Here is a 14,515-nt window from a genome sequence, read left to right as displayed (position 1 = left end):
AGAAATTAGAGTTATTTTTGTTTTTGTTTTTTTTTTTTTAATTTTTTTTTTTAGTTTTTTAATTTTAATTTTTTAATGTCCACGAGGGCATAAATTGACATGGGATCCGGTCATTATCCACTTAGACGTCATGTCATCGATTAACAGAAAATTTAACGGTCAAACTTACAGAAGTATGAAAGTGTCATATAATTATAATTTCAGGTATCAAACTGGGATACTTGATGTATGAAATGTTGAAAATTAACAATCTTCCTAGTAGTAAACTGTGATTAATCTATTTATTTAATGTGAGAATTTTTTGGTCAATTATTTCTTTCTATTAAGATCACTAAACATATAAAACTAAATCTTAAACAGTATTTTAAAAATCGACCTAGGCGCTCGACGGTGGAGTCTCGATCCGATTTGGGCTAAATTGTTCAGGTAAAGCGGGAAGGATTTAGGAGGCTGCCTAGGCGTCTCTAGGCGCTCAAGGCGGCCTAGGCGGCGGCGGTTGATGCTTTGCAAATCTCCCCTCGTATCCGCACGATCCACAACCCACAACCCAAATCTTCAAATCTGCGCTCTTGCACTCAACATCAATCGATGAACCCAAGTAGATTGAGAATATACAGGGATGAACAATACACATAATCTGTCCGTTGGATTTTACTGTAGAGAGAGAAGGGGATCTGTTGAAGAGATTCGTCTGTTCTGTTGAAGAGAAGAGAGAGAGAGAGAGAGAGAGAGAGAGAGAGTTGAAAGAAAAACTGAAAATGGGAGGAAAAGAAAGGCATAACTAAAGACTAAAGAAAGAGTGACAAAAAAAAAAGACTAAAGAGAGAGAAGGGGATCTCTCTGCAGAGAGAGAAAGCAGAGGATATTTGTTGATAATAAATGCAAGCCTAGAACCACTAAACAAGTGATGGTTGATTGAGATTAGCATTGAAGAAACTGGAAAAGCTGTCGGTTTAATTGAAAAAAAAAAAGAAAAGAGCTTTTCTTTCAAGTTGGGTTCATTTTGTGGCCCATTATTTTGTTAAAAGAAAAAACAAACTAGGCCCAATATTCTTTGTATAAAATTAGAAGAAAAAAAAAGTCCTAAAATTATACACACATATTTTATAATACATATAGTGTAAATTTATGTAAATCCGCCTAGGCGCTAGTCCACCGCCCGACTAGCGCCTAACGTTTTTTAGAACCTTGATCTTATACAAACTATGTCTCCAAAAAAAAAAAGTCTCAAACATACTATTTGGATCAATGAAATAGAAAAATAAGGGATGATAACCTAATTTCTCAATTTTAATATCCATGCGGTACTAGGTAGACTCTCAGAGCAGAAACACAAAGACAAGCCAACTAAACAGGAAACCAAAATATTTAAAAGACTGCAGCCACCTTGCTAGCAAGCGCACGGTCCCGCATTTCGATGTAATTAAATGGGAACCAACCGGCTTTTCCCTTGCATTCACCTTCAGCCCAACCATTGTTTGATACCTGCTCAAGAGCATGAACAATTAACATCGATACAAGAAAAATAAATCCGAGCATGAATATAACATGACAGCATAAAGCAGGAAAGATGGCAGAACCTTCCGGACAACGACATAATCCCCAAAAGACAAGCTTAACTCCACATCAGTTACAGCTTGAAACGTGTACATAACCTGCAGTAGGCGAAAAGGAGCAATTAGTAGAAACTAACGAGTCCAACATACGAAAACTTAGCTACAACCACATTTAGCATAAAGTCACCTCTCCTAAGAAATAGTCCCTCGTGTCTGTCAATTCATCATAGGCTTCAGAAGCAAAGCTATGTCCGAGATCCTCATACGATGGTGGCGGAGGCATAGAGTTCTCTGTAGCTGGACTAGGCGATGCTTCAATTCGCTGGTTTTCTGACAACATCTGTCCCAACAAATAGTGTCAATCATCACTGCTTAATGTTGCAAGAGACTAGAATGATATACAACCTAATGAATTGGAAAAATTGTCTTGCCGATAAGGAAGATTCCAGGATATTTCATACCTCGCCTTCAAGCTGATCAAGTATCTGAAGAACGTTCTGATGATAATTGCGCTCTGCTTCAACCTTGAATGGAGATGGAAATTGACAAACTTACAAAATTAATTTTCTTTCAATCTTGTAACTAGAACAAGCCAAAGCCTCAATGCTTCAACAGGAAGGGAAGGGAAATGCTTTACCATCACAAGAAGACGCTGAAGAGTCAATCTTTGTTGTTGACCTTCAACAGCAGCCATTGCTGCACCAGCCTCTTTTCCCAATATTGCAACGTTATACTGTAGCTCCTGAAGCTTGGCTTCAGCAGCTTCTAGTTTCATAATAATATCAGCATTACCTGCAGATTCCCGTACTTTGGCTTGGCGTCTGGAAACATCTATAGCCTATCCAGGTGCAAGTCAGTATACATCGACAAAAGCTCATGGAGTGAAAAAAACAAGTTCCAAGTTACCAAACGAAAAAAAGCTTCTCAACTCGTTTATGTTAAAAACATCTTAAGATTTTTCATATTCCATATATATATATCAACGAATGAATCTCTCAAAATGGACAACAAGAATTGGTAAAAGCAAAAGAAACAGCTCACCTAGAAAAAAATACATTCACTAAGGAACACATAAATTCAATGTAGTAAAACATTGGTAAAAACTGAAGAAACTGCACGTACCTGAGCTTCAGCATCTTGCCGCATTCTAGCATATCGTTGAGCAAGATGTCGAGCATCCTCCAAGGGCGCTCCTACTACCATTGCTCTCAAAGGCTCTGCAACCTAGACAGGCAAATTGATAACCACAGAAACAGTTACTATGTAAACCTATAGAAAGAAATGGTGAACCATTTTATCATATGATGCATAAAAACACAGAATAGTAGTCCAGTTCTTGAACCACTGCGAGGAAATGGAAACAATTTTTTCTGTAAATTTATTTCGAAATAATCAAATGGACACCAAATTTGTCAGTTGAAATTTCATTTTTACGAAATCGGCCCTGCAATATATTGCATTTGGTTTCACTTAATGAGTCATAGTAATAATATGACTTAAACCTGTGTGCCAAGAGCTCTCAGTAGAACTCCACGCTCCTTTTCCATTTGGGCACGAGCTCTTCCAAAACTCAGTGCAGCTCTCGACAATGTGTTACCACTGGTGCAAGTTTTTTCAGCACCATATTTCCTGCTATCTTCTGATAATTTGGTACCTGTTGAAATAGTATTATGTAAACTAACTGATAAAACTCACACGAATTCATATCCAAACTCCCAAAAAAAAGGACAACGCATATCAAGCAACGCACCTATTTCAACTTGCTTTGAACCAGCAACAACATAACCTTCCACACCACGGACAATTTCCTTTTGGTAATGCTGTTAAATAAAACAAAGTAGATTAAGATACAGGTAACAAAAGTATTGTGATGTCATAATAACTGAATGAACATACAGAAATGAGTAGCAACCTTGGCAGAACGAGTTGATATGTACAACTTCTCGATTTTCTGATGCTGTTCATTTTCATCTGCGGCAACATTATCCGATCCCCCAAATATGCCACCAGAAAATTGTTTGAATACAGCCTGACAGTGTTACAATAAATCAAAAGAAAATTCGATAAACCTTCGAGCTACGCATCAATGAAGCATAAAACGTTGAATTAGATGTCATTTCCGCTTTAAGTTTTCGGAAAACGTAAAAATTAAGCATTTCATTACATCCTGAAAAATGATGAAGTAATCAGCCACACCTGGTTCAAAATGTTACAAATTCACCAACAGGACGCTCAGAAATAGTGAAATTCGATTCGATTCGATTCAATTCAACTCGATTCGATTCAATTCAATTCGTTTCAGTTCAACAATTATAATCATTATTATTATATTGGAACTAAATTGATTGATAGCACACCTTTAAAATCATAAATCTGATAAGCAATCTCACAATCTCACAATTAACGCAGATTATGTTCATATCAAAATCCATACAGAAATACAAATTCGGAAACAGATGTAATTCCATCAAACACGAAGAGAGAGAGAGAGAGAGAGAGAGAGAGAGAGAGAGTACCTGCTGTTGCTTGGCGACCTGATCTCTGAGCTTCCTGATTGCCTCCATTGCAGCTCAGCTGTAGGTAGTCTCGATTTTTCAAAGTTGTGCTTCAAGACTTCATCTAGAGGCTGATTTGTCTGTTATTTTCCGTTAATTGACCGCCACGTCGCCGCCGTCGTGGTGCGATTACCTTTCTTTCTTTAACTTTAATTAAACTCTTGCTTCTACTATTCATTTTATTCTTTTTTTGTATTAGTCTACGTACAGCTGTTCTTTGCTCTCTTTCTTTTACTTAAAAAAATAAAATAAAAGAACGAACAATTTTATGTGGATCCATTGGGCTTGTTAGGCCTCGTAGCTTTAAGAAGCCCTGCTTTTAACTCACTTATTAGGCCCAATCTTGTTTCAATTTGTTGAAAGCCCATTTTAACTCTTTGATTGCATAAACACAATAAGTCTAATATAGACGCAGTTTGATAACCATTTCGTTTTCAATTTTCAGTTGTAAAAACACAAGGTTAAATTTTGAAAACTCAAGAAGTAGCTTTCAGTTTTTTATTTTCATTTTCATTTTTTTTTTGAAAAAAGTAGTTATCAAACAAGATTTTAGTTTTTTTTTTTTTTTTTTTAAACTACCTCTTAATTTATAGTGAATAAGATTGGAACTTGCGTCTAAAGAGAAGAACATGACGCTCTAACAGCCTAGAACTGCATGGCAAGTTGGGGTAAATTAACATGTAAACAAAAAAAAAAAGGGGTAATGCTAGGGATATCAAGTTTTTAAACCAAATGATATGTCACTAATAAGAAATAAACATGTTAATTGACACTTAGTTATTAATTCAATCATCTACAAGACTACAACCACATCATTTGGTTTAAAAAATTTAGTGTGCCTAGCATTACCCAAAAAAAATGAAATAGATCGAATTTGGCCTAGATTGGTTCGATTCTCAGCTTGTGCCTCTTACAAACTAAATTGGACCGTTTATATATTCCTTTCATTTGTTTCCATACGTATATATCTTTCTTATTAGACATTCTATGCAAATCATGGAACTGGTTGCACATAAAATTTATCTCTTCAACAAATGGATCGACATCAACAATCACGTCATATAATTTGCAAAATATAACTTAAATAGATAATCTCTCCAGCATTACACTTATTTGTACGGTCAAAGTTGACCGTAATTTGACATAAAAAAAGCATAATAAATTGAACGATATTCTCTTGAGTCATTACCACGTAAAACATTGCATGCATGCATGCATGCAGAATATACGTAGCGCACATAAAATTGAACAACGAAAAAAGGTTGAATGAAAAGAAGAAAAAAAACAGAAAAAAGGCGAATGGAAGCACAAACAACAAAAACAACAGATAGAGAACAATCTAACTATAATAAACCCTTAATCTCATCAGCCTTGCGTAATCATCGATCGGTCGACTAATGGGGTAATATGTGCTTCGGGATTAATGTGACTGTTAGAAATTAATGGCGCCTTAATTAATTCGGAAACATCAAACATTAGCAAGAGTAATGCATTTGCCAGTGATGATCAAGTACGACGTCGTCGGCAGTGAGCCTTGCACATGTGTTGGCAGTCGTAGAAGCAAGGCCCTCCGCAGTGAAGAGGGCAATCCAATCTCATGCCTTTGCATTGCCCCTTCCGCATGCATTGTGCATACTCTCCCATCACGTACTCTTCCTCGTCGAACCTCCTCTTCCGGCCGCTGTAGACATGGTTACTGTTTCTGCCGCCTCTTCCTCCTCGGCCTTTTCCTTTTCCACCACCACAACCCCATTTCCACCACCCTGCCCCTCCTCCTCCTCCGCCCCATCCCCACCCACCACCTCCTCCTTTTCCACCTCTACCTCCTCCTCCGCCACCTCCTCCGCCGCCACCACCACCCCAACCCCATGCATAGCCTCCTCCGCCTCCGCCTCCACCTCCACCTCGACCCCCATTACCACCTCCACCGCCGCCTCCCCCTCCTCCTCCTCCTCCTCCTCTGGACATCCAATTAGGTTGCTTCTTTTTGTTGGTGATATCAACTTCAGTGGTGTAGGAAGTAGTCACGTTCTTTACTTCTCCATTAATTCCTGCGGAAGGAATTTCAGCAACAGCTAGAAAAGAACTATTGCCTTGCTCGTGATGAGTACTATTAGCCATGCCATTTTCTAACTTACTACCGGCAGCTTCCGAACCAACAGTCGCCGTCACAATAAACAAGACGACCCATAACTTTCTCATCACTACTGCAGCCATATGCATTTGTATATTAATTTTAGAACGTTAGAATGAAAATCGATGCGCATATGCCGTCCGAAGCATGGCGATTGTCAACAGTGGTACCTTATATAGACATAAACTGGTTACGTAATTTAGCTGTTAAATGTAGTAATGTATTTACGGATGTATTCTAAATTTTTTTTCACAAGTCTTGCTGTTGACAACTAGACCTTGTCCCCACTTGACCCTAGATCTCTAAGAAAACCCTAATCGTGCTCCTCTTCATTTCAACAGAAGTGTGCCTTGTGTCTCACTTTTGTCCCCACCTATATGGATCTATAACTTTTTACAGTATAGGCTGTAAAAATTAGGTTAAATGGCAGTTGAGCGACATGCATGCTTCACTTCACAGCCTTCTCCAATGTCCCCACTCTCGCCCCACTTGTGGCACGCTCATCTGATCAGACTGCTCTCTTCTCGATCAGTAAATCCTACACAGCAGTACTGTTATTTCTATCTTAGCTTATCCATAGGACCCCTTATCAGTAGTTTTTTTTTAATATTTGACGAGAAATGATAATCACACATTTTTTTTTTTCACACATCATTATTTGAACGTATTTATTATTCATTTGATTTATTCAATCTAATGATTTTAAAATAATGACATGTATAACAAGAAAAACGACATGCGATTATCATTTCCATCTCCGAATCCATCGCTTTGAGTTAATTTGCAATATCTTCACAGAGTTGGATTAAATGAAATTGTACTTTTGTCATGTAACTTAAGCAATATATATACAATAATAACATGCAGTACGATCACATTCTCACCATAACTGTATAATTTCGAGGTCCACCTGCAATGTGATCAATACAATACTTATTGCCTTTGCTTCGCCTTTAAGCCTGGAATTTGGAGTATATATGTGTCACTACTAGCAAGCATGCGTAGAGATCACATTTCGTATTGTTAAATTAATACATCACATGGGTTTCATATATGTATATACATCATCATGCTTCAACCTCATTGGTGGGATTCATGCCCTCCTTGTGTTGTGTTGCAGCTGCTTATTCTCCTAATCTTTCTCAACTTTCCTGTTATAGGTTTTGCTAAAGGAGGTTTAACTTGTTTGTTATCAATTCTAATTAATGGTCAGGGTTTGGCTTCATGCCCCCCTTGATATATTGTATTTTTTTTTTAATAAATTATCCTCATAGTCGTTTCCTATAATAGCAATATTAGAATGAAATTGACTTTGCGGTCCAATTAAAAAATAAATAAATAATCATGATTCCGACTCCTCCATGTTAGCTAATAATTTATTATACAATAAAAGTAGAAATCTCATAAATACACCAAATGGATAAATATAAATATAATAAAGGAATGTGAGGGAAACCATATTTTGTACCACATTAGTGCAATACATAATGTAGTAAATGATAAATACAACCAATATCAAATTAAATAAATTCACTAATTAGCATGAAATATAAACATCACTTGACACATCTGATAGTACACCAATAATATAGCCCTTAGATTGTGCTCCATCCCTCTAGATACTACACGATCTCACTCAATAGGATAACTGCCCTAAATAGACCTATAGAATATCTCAAAAAAAAAAAAAAAAAAAAAAAAAAGTACACCAATAATATAGCCCTTAGATTTTGCTCCATCCCTCTAGATCCTACACGATCTCACTCAATAGGATAACTGCCCTAAATCGACCTATAGAACATCTCAAAGAAAGAAAAAAAAAAAAAAAAAAAAATCCACATGTTACACAAGGGTATGCCTAAACCCAACCCATTTAACAGCTGACATAATGGGCTCTAAAAAATTAGTCTATTTGGAGTAAGAAAACCCATGGTTTCTCAGCCCATGATAATTATGCCCATTCGTAGCCACCGGCCCTGCCCCTTGATGAGAAACAAAACAAAACGACTCTCGTGAAAGCCACGTGTCGGTCGCAGGAGTCATCACTCTACCGCGTGTCCCGCGAAAAAGAAGCCCTTACGGCAAAGTCGGTGTCTCGTTGAAAAGTTCTCAGCCCTGAGGGCCGAGCCTCTCAGTCGAGTTGCCGGATGATAGCGCACTGCAGAATTTTCCAAATCAGCAAAGTTTTAATAAGTTTAAGTTCGTTAATTACTGTTATTAATCTTAATTATCGAAGTAGTTAATTAGTCGTTAAGAGCAATAGGCGGGGGAACACTAGTATAAAGAACCGGTATCGTGTAATTTCAATCAATTTCCTTAAAATTACTTAATTTAATTATCTGCTAATACTGGATGTTAATTTATCGATTAATAAAACCAAAACTGCCGTTTTGGTCTGCAAATTCGAGCCAGTTGCTTTTCCGATGCTCTGCGAGCTTGAAAGGGGAATCGCCGCCGTCGAAAATGGAGGAGGCATTGATTCTGACGCCGACGCATAAGTACGCGGCGGGCGCTCTGTTCGCTCTGGCGCTCCACCAGTCGCAGGTCCACCAGACTCGCCAATCGACTCCTCCTTTGCCTTCCCTGAAAGAAGAGACCATCGGCGAAGGTGCCAGCGTCGGTAAGAGCGTTTCGGTTTCGGACAATGATGGCCTTTGGGTCCACGAGAATTCCGGTTTGCTTTATCCCATTTTCAGGTACTTTCTTTCAATTTAATTGGTCCCCTTATGCACTAAGTTGGATTCCTCTCATCGCAGTTTTGATTAATTTAAAGTAAAATATTAATTTTATCAATTTTTATTTTGGAAAAAAAATCAAATGCTCATTTGATTTCGTAAAGGTTTCATAGGAACAGAGTGTTGGCACACTGATAATAACACCGATATTGTCCGAACATGTGTTTACGTCACATCAGATTTTGGAGTTTTATCATAAATTGGCTTAGGTTTTGTTAGGAGTGGAACCACTCATATATTCTATTTGACTTTTGTCAAGTTTCCGATGTGGGATTTTTACATTCCTCAACATTACTGCGAGTCCACGTCCAGCTTCATGATTCCTTGGTTGGAATTTCAGATTTTTAGGAGTGGATGACCAATCCTGGAAGGGGCTAAAGGAAACGGCAGGATCTTCTTCACAAGTTAGGCATCATGTAGGAGCGGTGCGTTTTTCTTCGTCATATGAAATTTAGCGACATGAGTATTTTTGACACGTTGGAGCTTGAGAGGATTATCATTTGCTTTATGGCTCATATTTGATTCTTGGCTGCACCATTTATGTGTCTTTATAACTTTCTAGTAATATCTTGTTCGGTTTGATAGCTCTTTGGTAATTTTATTTTATTTCAGTTCTTGACATTACTCTCGGAGGAAGCTGATGTGCCTTCCGAGGAAAAAACTGACAAGGAACGCGCTTTGACAAAAACCGTTGATGCCATGTTACGTACTGAGGAAGACTCTCCTGCTTCTTCAGCAGAGAAACCTGTGAATGCTGAATATGAAGCTAAATGCCGCGAGAGATATGAAGTTACTGGGACAAAACCACCGTCTGAGGTAGAAGCAAAGCCTTTTGAGATTATAACAAGGACAAGTTCCGAGACATCCACTGAAGAAGAAGCATTAAATGTATCTGAACCCCTAGAGGAACCTGTGGAAGAGGGAAACCTGCTCAGTTACGAAAGGAAAATAACACTTCTTTATGCACTTCTTTCAGCTTGTGTGGTAGATAATATTGAAGATGGCGATAAATGTTCTCAAGTAAGGAAGGGTTATGATGCTCGGCACCGTGTAGCATTGCGGTTGCTGGCAGCATGGCTTGGGGTTGAATGGCGAAAAATGGTCCGTCTATTGAAAACATTTCTTGTTTTTTCTTTTTGTTACTTGATCCTATCAAAATAATAAGGCTATAATAGTGTCTGCTATTTGATGAATACCTACTCTTTATGCTTCAAATGAATAAATAAAAATAAGAAGAAGAAAGACAAAAGAACGAAACAAAAGCATATTGAGCCATCTATGAGGAAAATTCTACTCTGCAGGAAGTCATGGAGGTGATGGTTGCTTGTTCTTTTATGGCTTCAACAAAAGAAGTTACTGATGACAACAAAACAAAAACTTCAGAAATCTCATGGGAGGAAATGAAGCGGGGAGGTCTAATTGGTGCAGCTGCTTTAACAGGGGGAACCTTGATGGCTATCACTGGTGGTATGAAATCCACTTCAAAAAAGCAGATGTCATGCCTTTTGCGATAGAACTAGTAGTCTTTAATTTGTTGTTGACTTTTATTTTTTCACAGGCCTAGTCGCTCCTGCAATTGCACAGGGTTTAGGTGCTCTAGCTCCAACATTGGGTGGTATTATCCCTGCAATTGGAGCAGGTGGATTCGCTGCTGCTGCAACTGCCACTGGGTCTGTTACTGGTTCTGTTGCTGTTGCTGCATCATTTGGAGGTGCAAAAGTGGTTTTTTTTTTCTTCTAATATTTTCGTGCTTAGTTAGACTTATGAATATGACATCGTATATGTAACTGGAAGAAAAACCTAGTCTTGGCTAATAACAAGAGGGATGAACATGAATACTAGAAAGGCATGCGGTTGACTGAAAGCTGTGAATTAAGAGGACAGGTTACTTTTGACACAACTGCACACATGGATGCTTTCTCATTATGGTACCGTATATTCAACAATCAACAATCCCTCTTGTTCATTCAACAATATTATTAGTCTTAAACCTCCGAAAGATTAATACACTTAACCTCGGTTTTTACCAAGCATGTGGTCATTTTGAAAGCACATTCAAAAAGACCACCATTCCATACTCCATAGGTTCAATCTTTCAAATCTAATGAGAAAAAAGGGTATGTAGTGGATACTTACTCGCTCTTTCGGCATCTCAGCTGCTGGGGCTGGACTTACGGGGAGTAAAATGGCTAGAAGAACTGGCAACATTGAAGAATTTGAGTTTAGGACTGTTGGAAATTATGAGAAAGGGGTGAGTTCATTTTGACATTTTACAAATCCATATTTTTATTTTCGTGGGGACCGGGAGGTGTGAGCTGTTTCTGAGGGATTTCTATGGCTTGATGTTATAGTGGCAAATTGCACTTTATATTGAGCACCACCTTTTCTGTATAAATGACATTGCTGACCTTTTCAGAAAACCTCTTTTTCAGCGGCTAGCAGTGGGAATATTGGTTTCTGGACTTGTTTTCGAGGATGAAGACTTTATAAGGCCTTGGGAAGCTCATAATGAAAATTTGGAAAGGTAAGCAATGCAAATTGTGTTTCCCCAAGTAGTATGGTGAAAAAGATGATATGCCTTCTATTTAACTTGAAATTCTGTCGATTTTAGAAGCCTCGCATGGGTTCTGAATTATCATCACTGGCTTAGTAATTGATATTAATGTAGTGAATGCATAGGTATGCACTCTGGTGGGAGTCTAAGAATTTGATTGCATTGAGCACTGCAATCCAAGACTGGCTTACTTCACGTACGTCCTTAACGTTTTAAGTACTATCACTTTCTTTTATTTTTTTACTTTTGGCATATCTATGAGTCCATGACCAACATTGTTGCAAACTGTTACAGGAATTGCATTACAGTTGATGAAAGAAGGTGCCATGTTAACTGTATTAAACACACTTCTAGCAGCATTTGCTATGCCGACAACATTAGTTACGGCATCTGATCTTATAGATAGCAAATGGGCAGTTGCAGTGGACAGGTAATTTTCATTTGTTTGGAAGGAACTCTACGTGGATTGATAATGGAAAGATATTGGTTTCCATTGCGTTCATGTTTTGATTGCGAAAGTTTTGTTCTCATAATTTGCTCCCGAGGTGGTTCAGTTTTAAAGTATTTGAAACGCTATCTTGAGTGTTCATTACTTGCAGTGCATGACAAATATGAAATTGTAGCATTCCCTTTTCTTGGCCAGATCAGACAAAGCTGGGAAGATGCTCGCTGAAGTCCTGCTGAATGGACTGCAAGGGGGCAGGTAGAAGAATCTCATATTATAAAAGACATGTCCATCTTTCCCTTAAACATCATGTGCATAGTTGACTTATAATCCTCCGTGTGCGGTCCAGGCCAGTGACGCTCATAGGATTCTCGCTGGGGGCCAGAGTAATTTTCAAATGTCTTCAATGTTTGGCTGAAACAGAAGGGGATAACGGTAATCATCACAATCCATTTCATCCTATTGTGGACAAGTACAGTAGCACTATAATAAATAAAAATAATTGAATCCGGTTTATGCATTTCTATAGCTGGTCTGGTAGAAAGGGTTGTACTTCTGGGAGCGCCAGTTTCGGTTGAAGAAGAAAATTGGAGTGATGCTAGAAAGGTAGTTCAAAACTCTTCTCTTTTTTTTTGTCCTTTCCTTTTTGCATCTGTTATTTGGTTTCCTTTGCAAGTTTTGTTGTGCTGCTACTGTTCTTACATTTTAACACTGAAGGCTGAACCTATTTCTGCTCCACAGATGGTGGCCGGGAGATTCGTGAATGCCTATTCTATAAATGATTGGACACTGGGAGTCGCCTTTCGTGCAAGGTACGGGTCATTTATCCTTTGGTTTTAGCATTATGCATATCCGAGCCCGGGGGTGGTACATAAGTGTTCTTTCTAATCATATCAAAAAAAGCCATAAGTTATAAATCCATCGGACTAGGTGTTTTCTGTATACAGTTTACTTTCTCAAGGTTTAGGTGGAATTCAACCTGTTGATGGCCCTGGGATTGAAAATGTAAGATCTCCAACCTCCCAGTTTCTTTCGCATTTGCAACTTCGGTTGGTACTTGTGCTGCATTGTTTTGAAGTTTCGATTTCACTTCTCAGGTTGACGTGACGCAAATTGTCGAAGGCCACTCTTCGTATCTTTGGAAGACGAAACAGATCTTGGAGCAGCTCGAACTCGACTCCTACTACCCGGTTTTCAAAACAACAACGATGACACCCCCGGCGGAGGAAAATAGCTCTGTCAAACAGTTCTGAATCTTCCGATCGTCTTGGTCCTTCTCAGTTCCATTCTCTCTTGAGAAATGTATATTTTATTGAATATTTATGTTCGAAAACTAAAATAATCAATCAAAATGCGAGCGGTGCCTGGGCATAGCTAGGATAGAGTTACATCGAGTAGAACATATTTGAAATGCCCTCCATAAATTTCACGAAGCTTATGGTCCGATGAAAGTTTATAACCGATTAAAAACCATGTCTTACAGCTCACAACTTTTTTGGAAATGAAATGTTTTACTTTTATAGAGAAAATATTATAAGTTATGTTTTTTGGGGAAATGAGATGTTTTAGTTTTTACAATAGTATATAGAGAAAATATTATATGTAATGTAAAAGCGATTATACTATTTATCGAGTCATAAAGTAATGGTCAAATTTTTTTCTTGATCTTTGTGATGAAACACTATTTTTAAATCGATTCCTATGGTGAAAAAAGTGTTAATCTTAATCCTGTGATGAATTTCATTATCAATCGTAGTCCAAATTGTAATTCTTGTCAAAATCTCATCCACATGCAAGGGTAAAAAAGTCATTCCATTCTTTTTTCTTTTCTTTTTGGTAATTCCATTTTTTTTATAATCAACAAAAATAGAAGGAAAAAAAAAATCCTTCCCCAATCCCTACCCTTGTCAGCCACAGCTACAACAACTGTCATATCCCGGTCCGGGTCCCCACCACATCCTGGATTCAACTCCACCGTAGCACAATATTGTCCGCTTTAGACCCCGACCACGCCTTCACGGTTTTGTTTCTGGGAACTCACACGAGAACGTTTTAGTGGTTCACCCATCTTAGGATTGCTCTTATGCAAACTTGCTTAACTTCGGAATTCCGACGAAACCCCAAGCCAGTGAGCTCCCAAAAGGCCTTGTGCTAGGTAGAGATGATAATATACATATAAGGTTTATAGGATCCTCTCCAATGAGCGATGTGGGATGTTACAACAACCACCCACCACCTTCCCCCCTCTCTCTCACATAACCTTAGCCATCCCGTCCACCACTTTTCTTAAAATGAAACTAAATTCAATGTTTGTATAATAACTTATATTCTAATCTAAACGCGGTGAGGTACTTTGTGATTTTTTAAATCTTGAATTTGAAATCTTAGCTCTCTTGAAATGAGAAAATCTGATAATATGAATCTTGTAATTTTATTGTTTATTTATTCTTTTATTGTAGTTCCAAAAGTTAAAAAAAAAAAAAAATTATGTTCATATGGCGCTTTATGATTGGTTCATAGAATTAATAAAAAACAA

General features: G+C 38.0%; 3 protein-coding genes across 3 annotated transcripts; 1 reads left to right on the top strand and 2 right to left on the bottom strand.

Annotated features, from left to right (window-relative positions):
* Positions 1–1,245: 1,245 nt before the first annotated feature.
* On the bottom strand, positions 1,246–4,273 carry LOC137743364 (SH3 domain-containing protein 2-like). Its single transcript, XM_068483251.1, has 10 exons — positions 4,073–4,273; positions 3,469–3,585; positions 3,307–3,376; positions 3,059–3,210; positions 2,679–2,780; positions 2,194–2,394; positions 2,018–2,080; positions 1,744–1,896; positions 1,581–1,655; positions 1,246–1,485 (listed from the first exon to the last, which is right to left on the bottom strand). The coding sequence occupies exons 1-10, from the start codon at positions 4,118–4,120 to the stop codon at positions 1,369–1,371; spliced, it is 1,098 nt and encodes a 365-aa protein (XP_068339352.1). The 5' UTR covers positions 4,121–4,273; the 3' UTR covers positions 1,246–1,368.
* A 940-nt stretch (positions 4,274–5,213) lies between these two features.
* On the bottom strand, positions 5,214–6,328 carry LOC137744361 (uncharacterized). Its single transcript, XM_068484195.1, has 2 exons — positions 5,818–6,328; positions 5,214–5,763 (listed from the first exon to the last, which is right to left on the bottom strand). The coding sequence occupies exons 1-2, from the start codon at positions 6,326–6,328 to the stop codon at positions 5,618–5,620; spliced, it is 657 nt and encodes a 218-aa protein (XP_068340296.1). The 3' UTR covers positions 5,214–5,617.
* A 1,973-nt stretch (positions 6,329–8,301) lies between these two features.
* LOC137715215 (uncharacterized) lies at positions 8,302–13,447 on the top strand. Its single transcript, XM_068454463.1, has 15 exons — positions 8,302–8,941; positions 9,321–9,405; positions 9,593–10,081; positions 10,282–10,447; positions 10,539–10,691; positions 11,137–11,231; positions 11,413–11,504; positions 11,660–11,730; positions 11,829–11,964; positions 12,178–12,237; positions 12,329–12,414; positions 12,509–12,585; positions 12,721–12,791; positions 12,927–12,984; positions 13,077–13,447. Exons 1-15 carry the CDS (start codon positions 8,598–8,600, stop codon positions 13,230–13,232), a joined length of 2,139 nt encoding a protein of 712 aa, XP_068310564.1. The 5' UTR covers positions 8,302–8,597; the 3' UTR covers positions 13,233–13,447.
* Positions 13,448–14,515: the final 1,068 nt, after the last annotated feature.

The sequence above is a fragment of the Pyrus communis genome, chromosome 1 (genome assembly GCF_963583255.1).
Source record: "Pyrus communis chromosome 1, drPyrComm1.1, whole genome shotgun sequence".
Taxonomy (NCBI): Eukaryota; Viridiplantae; Streptophyta; class Magnoliopsida; order Rosales; family Rosaceae; genus Pyrus; species Pyrus communis.
Note: the sequence above shows the minus strand (reverse complement) of the source record. Positions and strands in the feature narration are given on the sequence as shown.

Coding starts and splice junctions, on each gene's coding strand:
- LOC137744361 (XM_068484195.1), bottom strand. CDS start 6,328: ATGGCTGCAGTAGTGATGAGAAAGTTATGGGTCGTCTTGTTTATTGTG. Junction 5,764..5,817: donor AGGCCGAGGAGGAAGAGGCG/GCAGAAACAGTA, acceptor TCGACGAGGAAG/AGTACGTGATGGGAGAGTAT.
- LOC137743364 (XM_068483251.1), bottom strand. CDS start 4,120: ATGGAGGCAATCAGGAAGCTCAGAGATCAGGTCGCCAAGCAACAGCAG. Junction 2,395..2,678: donor GGCAAGATGCTGAAGCTCAG/GTACGTGCAGTT, acceptor GCACCTGGATAG/GCTATAGATGTTTCCAGACG. Junction 1,656..1,743: donor GGGACTATTTCTTAGGAGAG/GTGACTTTATGC, acceptor CGCCTACTGCAG/GTTATGTACACGTTTCAAGC.
- LOC137715215 (XM_068454463.1), top strand. CDS start 8,598: ATGTTAATTTATCGATTAATAAAACCAAAACTGCCGTTTTGGTCTGCA. Junction 12,792..12,926: donor GGAGTCGCCTTTCGTGCAAG/GTACGGGTCATT, acceptor TTCTGTATACAG/TTTACTTTCTCAAGGTTTAG. Junction 12,985..13,076: donor ATGGCCCTGGGATTGAAAAT/GTAAGATCTCCA, acceptor TTCACTTCTCAG/GTTGACGTGACGCAAATTGT.